The sequence below is a fragment of the Ambystoma mexicanum genome, chromosome 9 (assembly GCF_040938575.1).
Source record: "Ambystoma mexicanum isolate Mex_15411 chromosome 9, UKY_AmexF1_1, whole genome shotgun sequence".
NCBI lineage: Eukaryota > Metazoa > Chordata > Amphibia > Caudata > Ambystomatidae > Ambystoma > Ambystoma mexicanum.
The window spans coordinates 750,715,130-750,737,013 of record NC_090931.1 but is presented as its reverse complement, the minus strand read 5'-3'; the positions used below and the strand labels follow the sequence as shown (position 1 = coordinate 750,737,013).

The 21,884-nt window shown below is 46.0% G+C and overlaps 1 protein-coding gene across 1 annotated transcript in view; it reads left to right on the top strand.

Annotated features, from left to right (window-relative positions):
- The window catches only part of STAT4 (signal transducer and activator of transcription 4), a 632,296-nt gene that overhangs the window by 39,257 nt on the left and 571,155 nt on the right, over positions 1-21,884 (top strand). Inside the window, exon 2 of the mRNA XM_069615680.1 lies at positions 3,494-3,622. Coding sequence (XP_069471781.1) covers positions 3,495-3,622 — 128 coding nt within the window. The 5' untranslated portion in view covers position 3,494. The remainder of the gene's footprint in view (positions 1-3,493; positions 3,623-21,884) is intronic.

The following is a 21,884-nucleotide window of genomic DNA, read 5'->3' as shown; positions in this document are numbered from 1 at the left end:
GTTTCCAGAAGCTAAATGTACAACTGAAGCAGCAAAGGGAAATTGGCAAGCCCTGTATGTTTATATAGGAGGATGGGGATGTACATTATAATATCGTATCCCAAAAAAACGAATTACAAAATCACAGAGCCCATTAGCCCGCATTTTGTAATTCAGTCTTTTGTCATTTTGGACGTTTGTACCCTGCACTGCCTATAATGTATGTGGAGGACACCCCCACAATCCCCACAGCCCATAACACCGAACTGGAGGTGTGGGGGACACCCCTGCAGCCCTGTTCGGTATTATGGCCGTAGATCTTATCTACTATGCCGAATGCGCTCTAAACGTGTATTCAGCATTTTAGATGCAATCCTTTCGTGCAATCCCGACTGGGAAGGGGTCCGAGAACATTTGCTAGCTTCTAGGAACAATACTATTTATATGTGTTAGTGTTAATGTTAAGGTATTTATATAGCGCACCGTCACCAACGGAGTTGGTCCCCAAGCGCTCTGGCGGATCTGTAAAACAAGAAGGTGGATGGGTAGGGTTAGTCGGGTGAAGGGGAGTAGGAGAAGTGGTGTGCTGTTGGCGGCTTCAGTTTGGTATACACTGTGCGCTGAGCTTTGGTGTGAGTATCGGACCAGGCGAGACCTTGTGTGCTGTTGGTGCTGTTTTATTTGTTGTTTGTTTGTTGATGATGCAGTGTGCTAAAGTGCGTGAGGTTTGCTGGGCGAGATATGTTTGTGTGCATTTTTGGGGTGGTTAGGTATGCAGAGATTTGAAAGCTGGGTTAGTGAGCTGTGTATCCTGGTTCTAGTACAACCTATTCCATTTAAGTTGTATTTCTATAGGTGAGGTTATTGCTGATTTTCTTTGTTGGCCATCTGACTGTTGTGTGTGAAGGCGCAGCGCGCTCCCCACTGTATTCTAATGAACTTTGTATAATGTGATAGGGTATGTCTATTTCTCTTACACTGGTGTAGGAGATGAGGATTGGATGCTCCCTATTCCCTTGCTATCTATTGTGACATAGGTCTGTTGGAGCTTGGGTGTGGTCCAGGCCAAGTTTCTGATGATGAATAGTCCTAGTCCTTCCGTCTTGGTCTGCCTATGCATTCATCTTTACTGTCTTCCTATCATGGCTATCTCTCAGTTAGTCGTTTTTTATGTCATGTAGCATCTTCCTTAGATTCCATTTTTGATTGCTTGGCTGGAATCGGGATCTGTGTCTTCATTCATCATTTTTTTAGTTGTGTGTGTTTCCCTGTGGGCGGTCTTCTAGTTACGAAGTGAATAGCCAGGATTTGAGCAGTTTCCCGAACAGTAGGTGGTTTCTTGTGTTGCGTATGTTCTCTGGTAGGTCATTGGAAGTTTTCCGCGCCTGGTGAGAGAAAGAAGGTCCTCAGAGTTTTCTTTTATTATAGGGTTCGGTTCCAGGCGGATGTCGTTGCTTGATCTGAGCATTCTTGCTGGTTGATGTAGCCGTAATTTGTCTCTCAGGAACTCAGCGCCTTGTTTGTGTATTGCTCTGTGCGCCATGCACATTGTTTTGAATTTTATTCGTTGTTTTATTGGTAGTCAAAGTAGTGTTTTTAGCGCAGGTGTGATGTGTTCTCTTCGGGGTAGTTTGAGAAGCAATCTGGCTGCCGCATTTTGTATGTGTCGTAGTTTTTTAGATGTCGTTCAGGCAGACCCAGGTATAGGCTATGGGCGTAATTTACTCTGGACATGACGAGAGCGATGATGGTGATTGTTTTGTTGGCGAATGACAGGAATGGTAGGATCCTTTTTGCCGCTCACAGGAGAAAGAAGAATTTCTTGAGTAGAATGTTTACTTGTGGATCTAGAGTAAGATTGTTGTCCATCAGGTTTTTGATGGTGCTGGGGTTGTACCGAGTTCCCTTGGCCAAGGTATGTAGTGGTTGTCTGCTCCATTTTTTGTGATGATCATTATTTCTGTTTTGCCTGAGTTGATTTCGAGGTAGTTTGAATTCATCCAGTTGAATACATCAGAAAGGCAGTTTTCTAGTGTTGAGTTTTTTTCTTGAGTGTCTTTCATTTTGAAGATTATTTGTTTCGTCGGGGTAGTTGTAGCAGGTGCGGTCGTGTCTTTTGATGATTTTGATTAGTAGTGATAGGTACATATTCAATAATAGCAGGCAGAAGGATGATCCTTGTGGTACTCTGCATGTGGAATCTCTTGGGTTGGATTTGAAAGGTTTCATCCACATTGTTTCCGTTCTGTTTGTTAGGAAGGATTTGATCCACATTAGGGCGGTGTCTGTTACTCCCAGCCCTTCTACTCTCGGTATGAGGATGTCGTGGTTAACTGTGTCAAATGCTCCGGATAGGTCTAGAAGTATCAGGGCAGTACTGTTGTCCGAGTGTGCGATTGTTTTTAGGTCATCCCATATTGAGAGGAGAGCTGATTCCGTTCCTCTCGTTGGTTCGAAACCAACTTGTGCCTGGTCTAATAGGCAGTGCTCTTCTATGAATTCTTGAGTTGTTTTGTATATGTACGTTTCGATGAGTTTGGCTGTGTGCGAGATGTTAGAGATGGGTCTGTAATTGGAGAGGTCCTCTACGGTCCCTGCTGTATCTTTGATTAATGGTCTGGTGTACGTTGATTTGAAGGAATGTTGCACGTTCCCAATCGAGATTGAAAGGTTGAGGACATTCCTGTGATAGTCCATGGGAGTTCCTTGTTCAAGAATTGATATATGTCAAGGAAGCCATATGCACTAAGCTAATAAAATAAGTGAATGAGATAGAATTCGAAACTTGTGAATAATCAATACAAGTATATGTTATCAACCTTTTATAATTCTGTTTTTAGACATTGGTAAAGCTTAAGTTTGAAATAACCTTCCAAAATCCATCAATATCCTGGATCTATCATTATGAATCTTTGCCATAGGTTATCATAAACATTATAATGATGGTTAGAATTTATCGGAAAGAAGACTCCAAGCAAAGCTCCTGCAATATGGTCTGGCTGGAACGTGGGGGGGAGGGCAGTGGCCCAGCAACACAGGTTATCGGCCCGAGCGAAGTGAGAGTGGTTAACAAGGGTGATTAAGGCTATTAGCACCCTGGATTGCCAAAGCAGTAACCCGGGGTGCTAAAATAAAGTATTTTCCTTTGTTCACCGTCCACTTGAACAAAGGAAAATACTTTTAGAAGATAGCTGCCATGGAAAGGTAAGAGGTACTCCGTGTGGAGCCCCTCTTCCATTTCCATGGTGAGCAGAGGGAGCCAGGGAGAAGGAGCGACTGTGGCGGCAGCATTTGCCACCACAGAAATAAGGTAAGTGTGTGATGGGAGGGTAAAAAAATAAAAAGGGATGCGGTTGGAAGGAAGATGGTGGTGTGGGAGCCGGCCGTCATGCGGCATGGAATGCAGGCTTTCACCAGCGGTTCAAGCTAGCATTCCTAGCCACCTGATTGGCTGGCTCCCATCGCCACCAGAGTGCTAATGGGAATTAATGGCAACCCTCCTTTTTTGTCACAGAATGTCTCAGTGGAGTCAAGTGCAACAGCTGGAGCCTAAATTTCTGGAGCAGGTAGATCAGTTTTATGATGACAGCTTTCCCATGGATGTTCGCGACCTGCTTGCCGAGTGGATAGAAAAACAAGACTGGTAAGGTTAAGACCAGAACTACTTCTCTTTTTGTACCTCCCACACTCCATGCTGTTAAAATACATTCTACGTCATTACCTGAGTTGGTTAAGGTTATGCCACTAGTCTTTGATGAAGCTCAGTAAAGTATTCATACAGCCACATTTTCCCCAGCATAAGCCTTCAAATTATGCTGCAGGTCCCAGACACCTGTTATAGGCTAATCGTTATGAGCTGACAGATGCATAAGGCAGGGAAACTCCAACAGTGAATTTCGCTCTGTGGAGCCCAATCCAATATGGCAGGGTAGGGGTCTGAGGAGATTAGAAGTGTGGAGTGACAATGCATCCTTTGACTCTTGTTTGGAGTTAAATAGAGTTGCATTTTTTCATAAGGTTTTGCCAACCCTTTTGCTGTCTTTAGAACTTGCCACTATGAAGGTAAAGCTACTTGGGATCAAGGACAGCAGTTATAAAGCCTGGTATACTAATGTGTCAAACTGAGATTTTATTCCATTTTCACATAATGCTTATTAACATCATGATCCAATTAGTAATGCATGTAACAGATGCTCTCATAATATGGCAATATCGCAAATGTACAGAAGACTCTCTCCCATCTTTTTCTATGATTATGCTTAGCAATAAATGATGGCAGACCTTTGGAATGCTATGTCACACAATTTGGCATTGCATAATGCTGTGGGCCCCATTACAAGTTTGGCAGTGCGGTAAAAAAGTGGCGAAATTACTACCGCATTTACTGCACCGCCAAACTAGAACTTTGGCCTGGAAGTGGTGGATTTACCTCCAGCATGATGCTGGCGAGAAACCCTCCACTGTAGGCCAAACTACTGGTGGATTTACGGTGGTGGAAATACTGCTTGCCAAAATCCCCATGGAGTCCTATGGACTCCGAAAATGTGGGATAAGACCAGCATATTACCACTCGGAATTCTGTGGTAAGTCCATGGCACTGACTGGCAGTAATGGTAACCGATTTTGGCTGTATTTCAGAGGATTTACTGACGAATTACTGCCAAACTCAGAATGAGGCCTTTCTGCCTTAATAGGCATCGTGGCTGCTTACCATAAATATTTGTTTACATTAGCCTCTGCAGTCCTTAAAAAGTCATGTGTGTATCTGGGAGCAAGGTTGTGCGAGTCCCTTATTCCATTGCCAACAGTCCTGACTTCCCCCCCTTTGTGGCTTCCAAAACATTGTAAAGCATTCAGTGCCTCATTACAAGTCTGGCGGTTCCGGAAAGTCAGGCGCCGGTAAATTGTAATTCCCCATTCCCATTGAGTCCCATAGAATTCAATGGGAATGGGGAATACTCAAGCACCGGAACCGTTAATAACGGTTCTGGTGCTTCCGTTACGGATTGCTTACCATGGCCGCTGTGTCCGGCAGGGTATGCCCTGTTGGGCATAGCAGCTCCGGCAGGCAAACCCATAGTGTGCCGGTCCGGAAACAACGGTGCCGGTAGGCTTACCGGTACCGTTGTTTCCAGACCGGCACACATGTAATGAGGCCCAGTGACTTTGTAACAGGTTTGCGCTGTAGAACTGCCTTACATACAGAGTGTCATGGAAACTAAAGATGGACTGCACATGCTTTGGGGTCCTGTGTTGCCTCTGTAAAACCAAATATTCTATTCAAGAACTGGAATTGTTTCAGATCAGGCCCATCTAATCTCATGTGGGTTTTGTTATGGGGACAGACCCCCATATCCCTCTTCCAGGCCCCCCACCCACCTAGAACCCCCAAAATCAATTGTAATGCACAACCTGGCCCAGCCCCTAAAAAAAACATCGAAAACTGAGGCAACTCGGTCGTTTTACCAATTGCAGTAAAACGGCCCCATTCAGATGGGCCGGTACAATTGCTTCCACAAGGGGTTCTGAATAAGATGGTGTTTTGGTAACAGGGGAGGTATATGCTTTGCAGAGCTTGCTGCTATTTACTTGATCGCTCACCACAGTGAGAAGGCATGCTGACAAAAAAGAAAAAAGAAAATGCTTTATTATTGAGGTATTATTAGCCGATTACTCAGGGTGACAGCTCAAGTGCCTTGGAATGGTAACAACACCATTAACACCTGCACCTGCCCATCGTGAGTGCTAATGAAAATCCACGTTTGATATAGATCCGTGGTAAAGAGAGTATGATTTATGTAAGTGTGCTACCAGATCTGACTTTCTCTTTATTAAATTCCAGTTAAATTCAAGATTCTCAATTGAAATAAAGTGCAGTTACTTAGTGTCACGTGGCAGAAGGAACACACAATTACTGATGCCAGAATAAAGTTAAATTGGGTCTCATCAGCAGTTGGGCGGAGCAGTAAAAATGCAGCTGTAATGCTATTACTGCTGCATTACCGCTCTGCCCAATCCCGAGTTGGGGGAAACTTGGAGCATTTACCTCCAGCTCCACCGGCACCATTAGTAACTGCCAATGATTCAGGCATTTATCTGCTGGTCGGGACCTCATCTACCAGCAGGTCAGGCCTACCGGCAGACTTGGAGTTGGCTGGTCCGTAAATGTGCCGGTATACGTTGTTACTGCCACTTTAATTCCAGACTGGCCAACTCGTAATGAGGCCTGGTCCTTCAAAGCAGAATTATATATGAAGGCAAGCAGCAAGCAGGGATGTCATTTCACCAAATGCCAGTTGTAGCGGATGTGACATCACATGACCCTTGACCCCTGATTACATCACAGGAAGTGATGTCATTTGACCCCACCCCGAAGTGATATCGCGGGAAGCAATGGAACACGACCTTTCACCCGTTGACAAAACAGGAAGTGGCATCACATAGCATTCTACACTATGAAAAATATGGTTACGATATCACTATAATGTGATGTACATTTCATGCAAGAATGGATCGCCATATGTATCGTTAAGATAAGTGTGTATAGGCCCATATTACCAAATTACTGTGAATGAAAGCAGACATCCATGACCAAATATTAATGATGTGTTATTATATAGCACTTACGCTTAAGCTCTTTATATAAAAAATATACACCCAATATCACCCAACCTGTGTTGGTGCCCATTTATCGACCTCAGAAGGATGAAAGGCTGAGTTGAGGCGTTTAAAAACAGACTAAATCAGTGACTCACCCACTGAAGTGTGCCTGAAATAAACCTTTAATGAGTCTAGCAATTATTGTATAGAATTCCAGAACGACACATTATTTGGTATTCCTATTATTTCTTATTTAGGGTCAGTGCTGAAGTGTTAGACTTGTGGCACTCCTGTTCTTATTTTTCTTCTTTTTTTAAGGGGCCTGAACAAGAAAGCGAGCCACTCCAGAACTAAAGAGCCACATGGTGCTGGCCACAGCCCAGGAGCTTGCATTACAGAAAAAAAGTTTTTGTTATGTATTTTTTTTAGAGGTCGCAAGGGAGACCTCAGAGGTCATAGTCGCGACCTCTGGTAACCCCTAAATGACGTCCCTGGCAGCAAGAAAGGCATACCGTCTAGTGTCAGTCTGTATCTCTTCTTCTGTGGACCACATGGCCTCTGTGCCTCTCTCTCTGGATTTAGGGCTTCTTCTGTTTGCCAAGTGTCTCAAAAGTCCTAACCTTCACTGGGGCACTCCTCTGTTACGTAGTTCCCTCTTCCAGGGCCAAGGGGCTCTGCCCCTCTGTTACGCATACCCGCTTATGGGGATTAAAGTCACTCTCTCGCTACTGCAGCACATCCTTTTGCTGGGCTAATGGGGCTCTCCTCCCCATCACTGGAGCACACCCCTCTTTTGGTGTCTAAGGGGCAGTCCTCTCCTGTTACACATCCCCTCTAGCATGGCTCAAAGTCATTTTTTCTCTTACTATTTTTCCCCCCTTCCCCTTCTCCTGGGTTAGGGGTCTCTTTCTTCTGGTCTCAAGGGGCTCCCTTCCTCCTCACTGGAGCACATTGCTCTTCTGTAGTCCAAAAGGCTCACCTCTTACTTACTGGAACACGCCCCACTTTTGGGTTTCAAGGGGCTCTTCTCCTGCTCACTGGAGAACGCCCCTATTCCGGGGTCCAAGGTGCTCTTCTCCCCCTCACTGGAGTACACTACTCTTCTGGGGTTCAAGGGGCTCTTCCCTCCCACACCGAAGCACATCCCTCTTCTGGGGTTCAAAGCACTCTTCTCCCCTTACTGCAGCATGCCCCTCTTCTGGGCCCATGGGGTTACCTGGTGCTCTCCAGCTTTTCCAACAAACTCCTTTTGTTAGCTCCCAGATCAAAGACACTGTGGATCTTTGCCTCAGTTTAAAAGCCTCACTGCCCTCCCATTGAAGAGGTAAACTGTCAAATTGATTGGTTAATTGGCTTACATTTTCCAAGCAAGGGGAGGGAAGTCTTTGAAAGGCTCACCGCCATTTTGGACTTCTTGCAGTTTGTTTCCAGTGCAGGAGCTGGTATGTTTCTGCTGCTCTGCTCCTGTCTGGCCTCCTGGTTGTCCCCCTGAATAGAAGTGTGCTTTGTGGGTTTAGAAAGCCATCATAAGCAATAGGAAAACCTATATTGTTTTTCCTTTGGGAAGAGGGATGGGAGTATGCAGCAGCCGGGGAAGGAGAAAACTGTTGCTCACAAGCACTGCTGCTGGGGGCGTGAGGGCTGGGATTCATTAGGTTCTTCCCTTGAGGTTCTGCACATGTTGACTCAGGGGTCTCTCTGGACGTGCTGGTGTTTCTCCATAGCATATATTTTTCTGAATCTCTGAAAGACATTCTGGGATCCATTCCAGGCTTTGGATTTCTAAACCTGATGTATCTTGCAAGATGCAGTTCTGAATACCCTGTTCCCTTGGCACCTGGTAGTTCCTTGCTCTCTCGGGTGGTTCAGGAATAGTTCGAGGCTGCTCATGTGAGTCCTGTTCTCGAATGGACCATGTGCTGGATGCAGTGTTAGAAATGCGACTTTGTCACATTACAGAGAAAATGTGTTAAACTGTGTACAGACAGCAGATTGTCATGAATGCACATGTAGAATGTCTCAATTGTAATTAACCGTGTTTACAAGGGACATATAGCATTAAGGGCCAAGAGACCAGACAAATGGCAAACATTGTGCACAATAATATCCAATACATGTAAACCTTTGCAATCAAACGTATTTTTTACAGGGTTACTGCCCCCCAACTAAGCAGATAGAAAAACACTGCCGAATAAAAATTGTAACACCTTTAGACCAAGAACAGATATACTTTTTTTGGGAAGAGCAAACCAGAGAAATGTGTATTATTGGTGGTAGTGTGCGGGGAGGGGGGACTATATAGAAGGGCATCTTAGTGAACGTGGCAGAGCATTCCAATGGGAATACTCTGACCCAAGTGGGGGAAGACCATGGAGAGAACCGGAGACCATATAATTGTCTGGAGAAGGATTTGAAAGGCCTTGGAATGGTCTGGAAAACTGGAAGAACCAAGCGACTGTGGAAAGGTCTGAACCGTGAGTATTCCCTGGCCCTTTGTGGAAATATTGTATGTGTTTTGTTTGTAGATTAGGAGTGGAATTTGATAGAGTATTGTGTCAGGGTCAGTAACCTGGCCTTGTCAAGGAGGGATGGAGACCCATCTCAGTCTGGGGTGGGAGGTCTACCAGGGTGGCAACCAGACCATTTCCTACCCCAGAGGGCGGGCGTGGCAGTTGGGAGGGCCCCAGTCCCTGTCCATGGTCGTTCTGCCTGTACTACTCTTGATCAAACAATATCTGTCTGGAAATGCTGGCCCGATTGTTCTACTCTTTCCAGAGAACTACCTGGACCAGTATTCCTGGTGGAAAACCAACAAGAAAGCAGCGCACCAGAGCCTCCATGGAAATGATGCCCGCCAACACTCCCTAACCGGCTGTTGACAGAACCACTACGTGCTGCAGCACTGGCAATCACAACGAGCATCAGCATGGACCACTGCAGGCCAATGTCATACAAGGACTCACTCACCTATAAACCAGCCGAGGGGCAACTAATTCAAGAACAAATTAAATCGAAGAATGCTCACATGAACTGGGAAATATTTCAGACCTGGACACCATTGTCATAGACTTGCGGACCCGCATGAGGAAATGGGCAGAGCGTATCGCCCTTTTTATGTAGTTGCCCAATTGTGATACCTTTTGGTCAGGGAAGGAAGGCACCAATTGTCATGGGCGTAATTTTAGGGGGGACAGGGGTGTTTGTGCCCCCCAACTTTCATGGCACACCATTTTGTCCCCATTCATTTGGCTGGGGCAGGTTTTCTTCAGATGCCATGTCCCCCCCAACATTTTCAGCAAAGTTACTCCACTGGTCATGGGAAACCAGTGGCGGAGCACCAATGGAAGAAGGAGTGGAAGGAGAGAAACTGGAACAGGTACCGGATGGTGTTGGTTGCTTGGGTGAGATCTGAGGAGGATGTGACATACCAAGAGAGCATACGGAAGAACGATGTTGCAGAGTAGTGTGGAGTTGATTTCTAGAAAAGGTGAGGTATTGGCTGGTGAGAAAATGTGGCACTGTGTTGTGAATGTGTGTGACAGTTGTGTAAGTGAAAGTGTTAGTAGGGAGGTAGAGAGTGAGCGAAAAGCTTGAATGAGGGAGTGAAAGGATGGTGACTGAGTAGTAGTGTGAAGGGACTGGTGGTAATAGTGCGGAGGGAAGAGTAGCAGTAATAGTGAGTGGTAAAAGTAGTAGTGTGGAAGAAGGAGTAGTAATAGTGTGGCTGAAGGTGTAGTAGTATGAAGATAGGAGTGGTAGTAGTGTGGAGGGAGTAGTAGTAGTAGTGTATAGGTGGAGAGGAAAGAGTAGTCGTGGTTGTAGAGTGGAGAGTAATAGTGAGAGAGTGAAAGTAAGAGCAAAGGGTGGAGCGAGACCTTAGAGAGATTAATAGTGGGGGCACAGAGGAGCAACAGCCTGTGAGAGATAGGAGAGACAGTGGGCGGAGTTGGACGGGGGAGAGTAGGAGTAAGGCGAGGAATATCAGTCACAGTATGACCAGAGAGGGTAAAGACTAGGGTGTGTGGAAGGCACAACCCTCAAACCACACCTTGGGTAAATTAAATTGTTGATAGGAACCTTTGCTTGTTCCCCTAGCCTTCTGGCCATCATCTGAAAGTAGATATATTATAGATAGTAGGGATTCCCGATCACTAGCACTGATGCAGACTCGAGGGACTTCTGGGTTATGGTGCGATGGCCCATCCCTAGTTTAGAGAGAGAGGCCCAAGAACATCTAGAGAACCCAACTTTGTGTTGTCCCATCCTTGCCATTGTTTTACAGATTGACTCTCTGTTTTTATAGCTTAATTCCCCAGCTCATATAGGTGCTTTTCCAGGCCAATCCAACCCTGAAGTAATTAACACTTAATAAGGACCAGTTAAGCTCCACTCTTGGGCTCTCTTGTTCTCATTTCACAACATTAAAATAAGATTGCACACCTCCCACGTAAGGCTACTCCATTCCTGCTCCACACTAAGCCTCCCCCTTCTCCTCCACTCCTTACATGTGTTCCTCGAGCTATCTTAGTGGCTTCCTTTCACTGTCTCGTCCTTCTCTTGGATGTTTCTCCAGTTCGCCGCCTCTCTCAATAGTTTTATCAAAGCAATTTCTTATTTCACTCCCTTACTGTTTGCTAACTCCTCCTCAAGCAGCTCTTCCTACTCTTCCTAACTTCTTACTGAGTCTCACCTCTCCCAGCATTCTTGGTCCCCTCTTCCAAACCTTCTGGATCTCTCTGCTCCCAGCCATTGGGAGCCACTCTCGTCTCAGTGTTCTGTAATATGCTCTCTTCAGCTATATTGGTCCCGCTCTTCCCAACCTTTTGGGTCTTTCTATCCCAGCCATCTGGGTGCTTTTCCCAGACCTCTGGTTCTCTTACTTCTCTTCCTTAAGGTTATTTCTCTTCCCAGGCTCTTTGATCCTTCCTGCTCCAACCTCCTGGGTCTAACCCCCCACCCATTATTTGCTGCATCTATGTCCCCCCAAACACATGGATCTACTTTTCCCCAACCCTCTTGGTCTCTCCTCTAGATTCAGATGGTTTAAGGATTGGCTGGTGGGCCCGTGCAAAAGATGGCTTCCGGTTCTGGTGTGAGACTTGGGGTTGGCTTGATGAGCACTTGGGCAGTCCTCTCTCTAGTTGTGACACCTTGTACCCTGCCTTCAAGGTGCAGTTCCCTAGCCTATTTGGTCATTACCTATTTCTTGTGATATTCATCATGTTCTTAAACACCATATGAATCCATAATTATACAGATGAAAGCTTTGCCTTCTCAAGCTCAATGTATTTCAACATTGTACCCGCCCTATTGTCATGCTGATAGAAGCACTATTTTCCGCTGAGTAGAAGACATTCTGCATTAGGATTCCATGAGAAAAAATAAACTGCAGTGGGTAGTTCCTATGTTTAAGTCCAATTTGCTCTTTTGCATTAATAATAAATTAATATTTTCCAATGCTACCACTTCCAATTGCAATTGTTTCAACTTCATAAATGAGTGCGCCCAATTATTTTGTAGAAATGCACGTCTCGTTGTGGCTGTGTACCTGTAGTCCAGGGGTTGAGCACTGTAAACTCTCCAGAGTGTCGGTGTTCTGTCATCACTGTGCAAACGATGTGTGCAGACCTGGCCTCAGCCCATCACAGCAAAAGAGTATGCTATGTGAGCCATGGCCAACTCAACACACCATGCATACACAACCTTGATTTGTGTGGTGCAGGGACAGTACAGGGTTCTAAGGTCTTTCAGAGGATGGTAGTCTGTCGGTGGTCTCATGATACCAGACCAGAGGAAATCAAGGTTAAGCCCAGCACAGGGCCAGGAAAACGGTGAGAGATTTACTAGGCAAGGAGACGAGTACATGGAAAGCCAAAAGAAAGGCACAGCAAAAGGCAAGGAGGTAGGTACGGGCTACAAGCAGATCAGAGAGGCAAGGGTGCAGAGAGGAGCCAATCCTGAAGATGAGAGAAACCAGTGAGGAAAAGCAGAATTCCAAGGAACAGAGAATAGCGACAAAGGTTTATTGTCATTGCATCGAATGCCATACCAGAGTAAAAAAAGCATCGGAAAAAAGGATCAAATGCAATTTTTTTCATTTTTTTTTTATAATGGAGGGGTCCCCCCAAAACCCCCTTTTAACCTTTAAAACCCATTTTAATTAAACTAAACCCTTTACCTTTTTTTTAAAAAAAAAAACATTCAATGCTTTTTTTCGATGCTTTTTGTTCTCTGGTATGGCATTTGATGCTATTGCATTCGATGCAATGGGCAGATACCGAGACAAATCAGAATGGGGTATCTGAAAAGGAGTGAAATCCACACGGAGGTGTTGAAACATGCAGAGTAACTTACACAGTGTCCTAAAATATGAAACAAACCAAGAGAACAAGGCTGGCCTCAGTTGCAGGGTTGCCCTAACAATGTGGGTCAATGGTCACAGTGCACATGCGTCTTGTACAGGCAATAGGTCCCCGTTAGTTCCCTGTGCATGTGCCTATCTCTGAAGAAGGCAGTGCCAATAGTCGCCATCCAGCTTGTCCAAAACATCAGGTGAAGAAATCAGGGAGCATAAAGATGAAGGTGCCAGCTGGGGTGGAGTCGCCACAACCCCGACATCTTTCTTTCTTCATAGTCGTAGTCTTAAAACCTACTGCTCTCCACTGCTTCCACCTCCCCACCTCCCGTTACCAGTCTCTTCTTTCCACAACTCTCCAACTCTCGATCTCCAGCTACCTCCAAACTCAAGCCTCTTGCAACCCACATAGACTGATTGTGGTCTTTGCCTTAAATCGGTCTCTGTTCCCTACCCTTTGCTTTGACTATTTGCAGTGACTGCCTGCGTGCTCTACGATAGACAGGCTGGGATTAGCTGCTTTCTCCAGATTGGCCTGCCCTTCCTCTGGGGTTAGAGGGCCTGATCAATCCAGCCAATTCAGCCACACAAGGGTGTCTTTTTTCTGTGTATGGTAAATGTATTAATTGTGTTCCTATATAATACCTCATAAGATGAGTGTTGTTATTGCCACCAATTCATGGTCCTCAATTTGTTGTGAGCTCCTCACCTGGACAGGCCCAACTCCATCTTTGACTTTATCCCTGTAGGTCACCGCTGAACAGCTCCTCAAAGGGGCCAAAACACAAAGAAGAGATCCTGATTTACCCTTTGCAGGGGTTATTTAATTCACAAAGAAGTTTCCAGAAGTAGCTCTGACTTATTTCCGACTTACTCTTCTCTTTCTAGGATAGTAACCTCTTTGTGAATTGACCCCTTAGAGTCTATCTTTATTTCTGTTTAAAACAAAATGCCTTCATTTTGCTAGTACCCTCTCTCCACCTCTTACATTTATGTATGGTTAATGTTTTTGAGGCTCTTTTAGTAGGAAAATAATGTTTGTCCTGTACATCAGGATGTTTGGACCCCTTTGTCTTATTTGAACACCAACATGATGCTGGGAGGTAACGACAGCATTCTTAGCAATATAAATTAAAAAAACAGTGATAAACACTATGGGGCAGATTCTAAAAACATTTAAATTGAAAATGGTGCAGAGATGTGCTTGTGCAAATAAGCAACTCACTGCGATGCATGAATTCACCAAACAATGGGCCTTCCAGAAGAGAGCACAATTATTTGCGCAAAAGAAGTGTAAATAAGTGGGCATTTAATAATGCATCTCACACGATTGCATGTCTCTGGTGCATCCGTCAGATGTGCACGTTTCAAGTGAAAAAGCTGTCACGCACATTACGTTGGTTGCATCAAAAACATGCGCCTCGCATTAGGCAAGGCTAAAATGTCTGCAACTCCGTCAAAAACTCAGGAAAGCAGAATTTGGTCTGCAAAACCATATTCCACCAAGCAACGTCTTTGGAAGGCGGGAAACTTCATCCACCAACCTCCTGGAAGCACAAATGACATCAAAGTATAAACGCGGTAGCCAACAAGGGGGAAAAGGCACAGAGTGACAAATGTCATCCAGGTGGACATGGACATCACAATTAATTGTATGTCTGATCTTTTAGACACGCTTATTGATCTTGATGGCCAAAGGCCAAATATTGTACTAAAAAGTGACCCATCGAAAGAAAGTAAGACTTATGTAAATGTTCTAGGTGTGGCAGAATGCACCGCAAAAGAAATACAAAATGCTGGGTGGACATGAAGAGACACCAAGCAGGAGCTGGCCAAGTAGCAGGGAGGTCCACCTGCTGACAACACCTTGACACCTTGTCAGGAAGCTCTCTAGATGGCCCTTCGTCTGGTCCTTTTGGCATCGGTGGCGATGGGGTGAGCCAGTTCAAAGATGGTGCGCACCCATACCAAGATGGCGACCGTGTGCTTATTTGTGCACCCACACCAAGATGGTAGACAGAAGCCCTCGGACCTGTATAATCACTGCCAGTTATAATTGTTCCATCACAGAAGCACAGGTTCGACACAACTGTGGTTACTTTGCCTGTTGCTGTTTCACTCGTTTTTTCTCTTCTAGTGTTTACGTGTCTGCTGTTTACCGAGCAACACTTTGCTGCAAATCTCCTTGCTTCTGTTCCTCTCTGGTTCCACAGGACCTGTCACCTGATGTGTGCTTCTTTCTCCTTATGCTGCTGCGTACCATACTTACGTACCATTTCTACACCAGCAGCTGCTAAGCTGTTCCCCAGCTGTTCCGTCCTGCTAGAGTTACTCACGTTGCTTACCCATACTTGCCAATCCTACTGATTTAGGCAGTGGCTACTGCTTTTTAAGCAGTCCTATCGCCTACAGATTTGGGTGACAGATCCTACTGCTTTTTACAGGGGCAGGCAATGTATGTGACTCTAAGGCAGGCTGCTTGAGACCGGCCCAGGACAAAGCATGCAACACATTACTGTCATGACCCACAGAATGCGTCCCTTCTGGACTTCCTGGTCCTTATCGCGGCGGGGCTTGCATTCATTGTTTCTCCCAACATGGCCATATCACGTGACACGCCTTGCACCAGCCTTCACGGCAGACGTAGTACATCTCATAAATATGTCACGCCCCTGCGGCCCAGCGCGTCTCAACGCTATCAACAGGTAGTGACTAGACGTGTACTTCGCAGCTTGGAGAACCCTTCTGTTATCCAAGTTCCTGGACCCTTATTCCCACTCCTTCCACCCTCTCCTTTCCACCCTGTTCCTGGAATCCACGTTTCCTTGCAACAGCTTCTTCCTTCCTGTACGTCCTGAACCCGCGAGTATCCTGGAACGCTGAACGCACGCTGGAGTCGGAAGAGACTCGTGCCGGCCTGTACAAAACCCGATCCGCCCGCAAGAAGAATCTTCCCACGGATCCCTGCAAGAAGGGATCTCAGGTGAAACGGGGGGAGATCCACAACAGTTTGAGACGCCAAACGACCGACATTGAAACCGATATGGAAAAGGCAGTCCAGGATCTCATGCGTGGCAAGCAAGAACTAACAACCGAGGTGCAGAACTTAAAAGCGGAGAATGCCGCATTAAAGCAACTTGTTTTGTCTCGCGATTCCACTACAAAAGAGAGTGTGTTACTGGGTGGTGTCGTAGACAAGTATGATGGGTCTGCGAAATCCCTTCGTGGATTCCTGGACTCCTGTTTGGTACATTTTACCTTTAAGCCCTGTTATTTTTCAACTTCCAGGGCAAAGGTGGGCTTTATAATCTCACACCACGCAGGAAATGCATTGACTTGGGCTACTCCCTTAGTCAATTCTGGAGATGCCCTCCTAGATGATTATGAGGGATTCATACAGGCTCTCAAAACCATGTTCGACCGCCCAGAACAGGTTTATAGTGCCCAGGAACGCCTACTTGACTTTCGGCAAGGATCCCAGGACATGCTAACGTATGTCACAAGATTCAAACAATTGGCCAAGGAAGCAGATTGGTCCTCAGAAGCAAGTTTCACTCTCTTCCGTAGGGGCCTAAACGAGGATAAAAAGATGAATTAGCCAGAGTGGTTCGTCCTAGCTCATTGCAGGCTCTTACGGATTTAGCCATGCAGATAGACTTTCATATCCAGGAAAGAAAGGCAGAGAGAAAAAAGACCAAGATGCCCTTCCAGAAAAGTTCTCTTGAGACTTCAGTAAAAACTGATCCTGTTCCAACCCCTGACACTGACCCAGAACCCATGCAAATAGGAGCCTTCCGTGGACCCATTTCCCCACAAGAAAGGATGAGAAGGATCCACACAGGCTTGTGCATGTATTGTGCATCGGATAAACACCTGGTTAGAGAATGTCCTCTAGCCCCTCCACGGCGTTCGGGAAACGCCAGCTCCCGATCCTAGATGGAGCGAGGTGTCGGGAGAGAGATGTTTGCTCCACATCTATTCCATCATTGAACTCTCCTGGACAGAACAACCTAGTGGTTCTACAAGCCTTCTTATCGTTATCAAAGAAGGAGACCTACCCCATCCTGGCCTTGGTGGATTGTGGGACTATGGGAGTATTCATTCATCAAGATTGGGTCTTTAAGAACCACATTCCATATGAACCCTGGGGTGTAATGCAACCTGTGGAGGCAATTGATGAAGGCCCCTCAGTTCAGGACCCATATCCATGCAGACCAAGGAAATACAACTTTCAATAAACCATCACCAGGAATTGATCAAGTTTGAGATCATCAAATCAGCCCACTACCCCATGGTACTAGGCATGCCCTGGTTGCAGAAACACAATCCATACATCAATTGGACAGCAGGATCCTTGTTTCTTGGTTCAGAGTATTGTCTGTGTCATTGTTTATCCCTGGATCCCTCCTCGATATCGTCTGAAAGTAATCCAGCAGATCCACAAGAGGCACTCATGGTTTCCAATATCATTCAGGTCCCAAAGGCCTATCAAAGTTATGCTGATGGGTTTTCAACTGCCATAGTTCAGGCTCTACCCCCTCACAGACCTGAAGACTGCGCCATAGACACAAAGCCTTCAGCAGTGATTCCCTTTGGGAGGATGTTTATCCTATCCGAACCTGAAAAAAAGGCCCTCCGAGAATACTTGGATACCAACCTTGAAAATGGCACCATAAGACCATCGAAATCCCCAGCTGGAGCCTTGCTGTTCTTTGTTCCCAAGAAGGACACCAAGGAACTTAGACCTTGCCTCGATTATCGTGGATTAAATCAATGCACCCTCAAGGATCGCTACCCCTTACCCTTGATCTCGGATATCCTGCAAGCTGTGAGAGGAGCAGTAATCTTCACGAAACTGGATCTCAGGTGTGCCTATCATCTGATTCGTATCAAGGAAGGAGACGAATGGAAAACAGCCTTTAGAACACCTTTTGGACACTTTGAATATCTGGTCATGCCCTTTGGACTTGCTAATGCCCCTGCAGTCTTTCAACGATTCCTGGATAAGGTGTTCTCTGACATGCTGTTTCTCTTCGTCATTGTCTACCTGGACGATATCTTGATTTACTCCAAGGACCTTTTAAAGCATGAAGAGCATGTAAAGGCAGTCTTACAATGACTACGTGAACACAGACTCCTAGCCAAACCTGAGAAATGCCTGTTTCACGTTACTTCTGTTCATTATCTAGGATTTGTCCTTAGTCCAGAAGGAATTGGTATGGATCATTCGAAGGTAAAGGCCATACTATCTTGGCCGGCTCCCACTTCCGTGAAACAAGTTCAATCCTTCCTGGGGCTTGCCAATTTCTACCGAAAGTTCATACCCACCTTTTCTGAGATTGTTCAACCGATCATCGCTCTGTTGAAGAAAGACACTCCCTTTCTCTGGTCTGCACCTCAAGACAAGGCATTCCAACGCCTAAAGACAGAGTTTACTCAAGCCCCCATCCTAGCTCAATCCAACATTAATCAGCTGTTCCTAGTGGAGACGGATGCCTCTAACTATACCATAGGTAGTAGCCTTGAAGCAAGAATTTGAGGACACGTTGGAACACCCCATTGCTTACCTTTCACAAACCCTGACTCCCAGTGAGACACATTATTCCGTCTTGGAAAAGGAACTGTTAGCCATCCGCCAAGCGTTCACAGAATGGCGACATCTACTCCTGGGAGCTAGACATCCAGTCCAGGTTCGCACGGACCATCGAAACCTTCAAGTTCTACAATCCTTGGAGTGTAGGAACAGTCGTCAGGCCCGTTGGGCCTTCTTCTTTGCCCAGTACCAGTTCCACATCAGTCATGTTCCTGGATCACAAAACATAGTTGCTGACGCCTTATCTCGACGTCCTGATTATGAAACTATTGAAGATCGGGCCTATCCCAAGATGTTTACCCACAAGATTTTTGTAGCTCAAGCAGTCAGTCTTTTGGAAGAAGTCTGGATGCAAACCCAATCCTCTGAGCTCTGGAAGGATATTTCAAGGAAGAATCCATGGAATCTGAGAACCAAGGACGGATATTTGTTCAAAGATAATGCTCAAGTCATTCCCACACAGAAACTACAACAAAGGATAATAAACTTCTGCCACGATACCCTCCACTCCAGACATCGTGGCATCACCAACACTCTCCGTCTTATACAAAGACAATTTTGGTGGCCTAGAATGAAGACTGACGTACAACTGTACACCCAAGCCTGCTCTATCTGGAGTCAAAACAAACACGATAACAAGAGACCGGCGGATCTCCTACTGCAACCTACACTACCGACAAGGCCATGGGAATTCATCGCTACAGACTTCATTGTGGAATTTCCACCTTCCAGGGGATACATGACTATCATGGTCACCATTGACTTGTTCACTCATATGGCTCATTTTACACCCCTGTACAAGCTAGCATCCTCATCAGAACTCGCTGGAATCTTCCTGGAACACATTTTCTGCCTTCATGGACTTCCTTCCAAGATCATATCAGACCGAGGACCTCAATACATCTCACAATTCTGCAAACATCTCTGTCGCATTCTAGGAATCCAACGTGCTCTTTAATCAGGATATCACCCACAAACTAACGGAGCTACGGAACGTGTAAATCAGACCCTGGAACAAAACCTTTGTTGTTTCGCCACCAAGGTACAGGATGATTGGTCGCTCCTTATACCTGTGGCTGAATTCGCCTACAACAATTCTGATTACTCAGCAGTCAAGACCAGCCCCTTCTATTGCAGTCAAGGATTCCACCCGTCAGTTTTACCTTCTGTTCTTCCAGATCCTACACCAGTACCTACCGTCGGCTCCTGGATTGAAACTCTCATCAACATACACAAGGAAGCCAAAGAACATTTAGAAAAGGCCCAAACACACACTAAGCGTTATGCGGATTCCAAGAGAAGACCAGGGCCTTCTTATTCAGTCGGTGATCAAGTCTGGTTGCCCTTGAAACTACTACCACAAAATTTACGACCAAACAAATTGGCCCCCCGGTACTATGGGCCATTTTCCATAAAGGAAGTCATCAACCCAGTCTCATTCCGGCTCAAGCTACCAGATTCCTGGAAGAAAATTCACTCAGTTTTTCACACTTCTTTATTGAAACCCTACATCCGATCCTCCCGGAAATCCTGCAGACCCAGTCCCGTGGTTGTGGACGACCAACTGGAATATGAAGTATCCAGAATATGCGATTCCAGGTATAAACAGGGTCAACTTCAATGCCTGGTTGAGTGGAAAGGATATCCTCCTAGTGAAAGAACCTGGGAACCACTTTCTAACCTGAACGCCCTTCGATTGCTCCAAAGATATCATCTCATACACCCGGGCAAACCTGGTGGAACAGGTTTTCGGAGGAGACATGCTGTCATGACCCACAGCAGGCGCCCCTTCTGGACTTCCTGGTCCTTATCGGGTGGGGCTTGCATTCATTGTTTCTCCCCACATGGCCGTATCACGTGACACGCCTCGCACCAGCCTTCATGGCAGACGTAGTACGTCTCATAAATATGCCACACGCCTGCGGCCCCGCGCGTCTCAACGCTATCAACAGGTAGTGACTAGACATGTAGTTCGCAGCTTGGCAAACCCTTCTGTTATCCAAGTTCCTGGACCCTTATTCCCACTCCTTCCACCCTCTCCTTTCCACCCTGTTCCTGGAATACACATTTCCTTGCGACCGCTTCTTCCTTCCTGGATGCCCTGAACCCCGAGTATCCTGAAACGCTGAATGCACGCTGGAGTCGGAAGAGACTCGTGCCGGACTGTACAAAACCCGATCCACCCGCAAGAAGAATCTTCCCGCGGATCCCTGCAAGAAGCGATCTCAGGTGAGACGGGGGAGATCCACAACAATTAGTCTGTCTGTGCGGTGGGTGGGTAAGTGATTACTTTGAGTGATGGGTTCAGACCAATCCACTGACTTCACATCTACATGACTCTGCCCTGCACTCTAGCCGGGACAGGTCTTAGGTGACCCAGCGGTGAAGGCAAGTGGCAGAACGTACCACCATCACACAGCATCTGCATATTAGACTGAGGGGGTATCAGTCTCCATGTTGTTCAGTCATTCATCTTGCGCTGCAGGAATAAATATGTATTGGCCAGGATGCTGCTGCAGAGCAGTGGCAAACGTTGCCTACCAGTTCTGTGTGATTACCTTCTGTGAAGTTAGGTAATTGAATTCAGTGTGAATTTACCATTCAGAATTATACATTTTAACCATTTGAGCATCTTTCCATGTTGTGCTGTTTGATGGGTTGTGTATTTTAGAATACTCCAATGGTGTATTTTCCTGTGATGTAATTGTTATGCAAAGTATTATTTTTGAATCTTGAAAAATCCTACATCTTTTGGTCACAGAATGTTGGCAAGTATGATTACCCTCCTCGGAGGCCAGTACTGTTGCTGCTACCTTCGACCACAACCTTTTGTTACCTTCTGAAAGTGGGCCAAGACCACTTTCTGAGGTTTTCCCCCCACAGGATCATCCTCCTTAGGGTCTGAGCCCCCAGGAAACCCTTCCATTTATTTTGCCATTCAGATGTCGAGGTGGCTTCCTGAGGGTCCAGGGCCCTACATCTTCTCAACCTCGGCTCGGGTACTGTCTCTGGAAAGGCGGGTCACAGATACAGCTGCAGAGGAGGGGTTAGCAGGGATGCTCCATCTAGAAGCTGTCAAGGGCATATACACAGCAGCTCCTGAGCCAGGTGAGCATTATCAAAAGCCTAGAGCCCTGTCTGTGTCCATAGATATGTATTTTGTGAAGGTGATGAGAAATAGACTGGCCTGCCACAGTGTTTACCCAACGTGCGTACTCCATAGTATCTTTATAACTATGACTGCCACACAAATAGATTCATTTGTTTCATGGGGTCTGCTGTGTGTAAATGGGTTCTGGTGTCACGTTTGTTTGGCAAGTCTCACTCTCTTTCCGTATTGTGTGTCCAGCCCGAGGC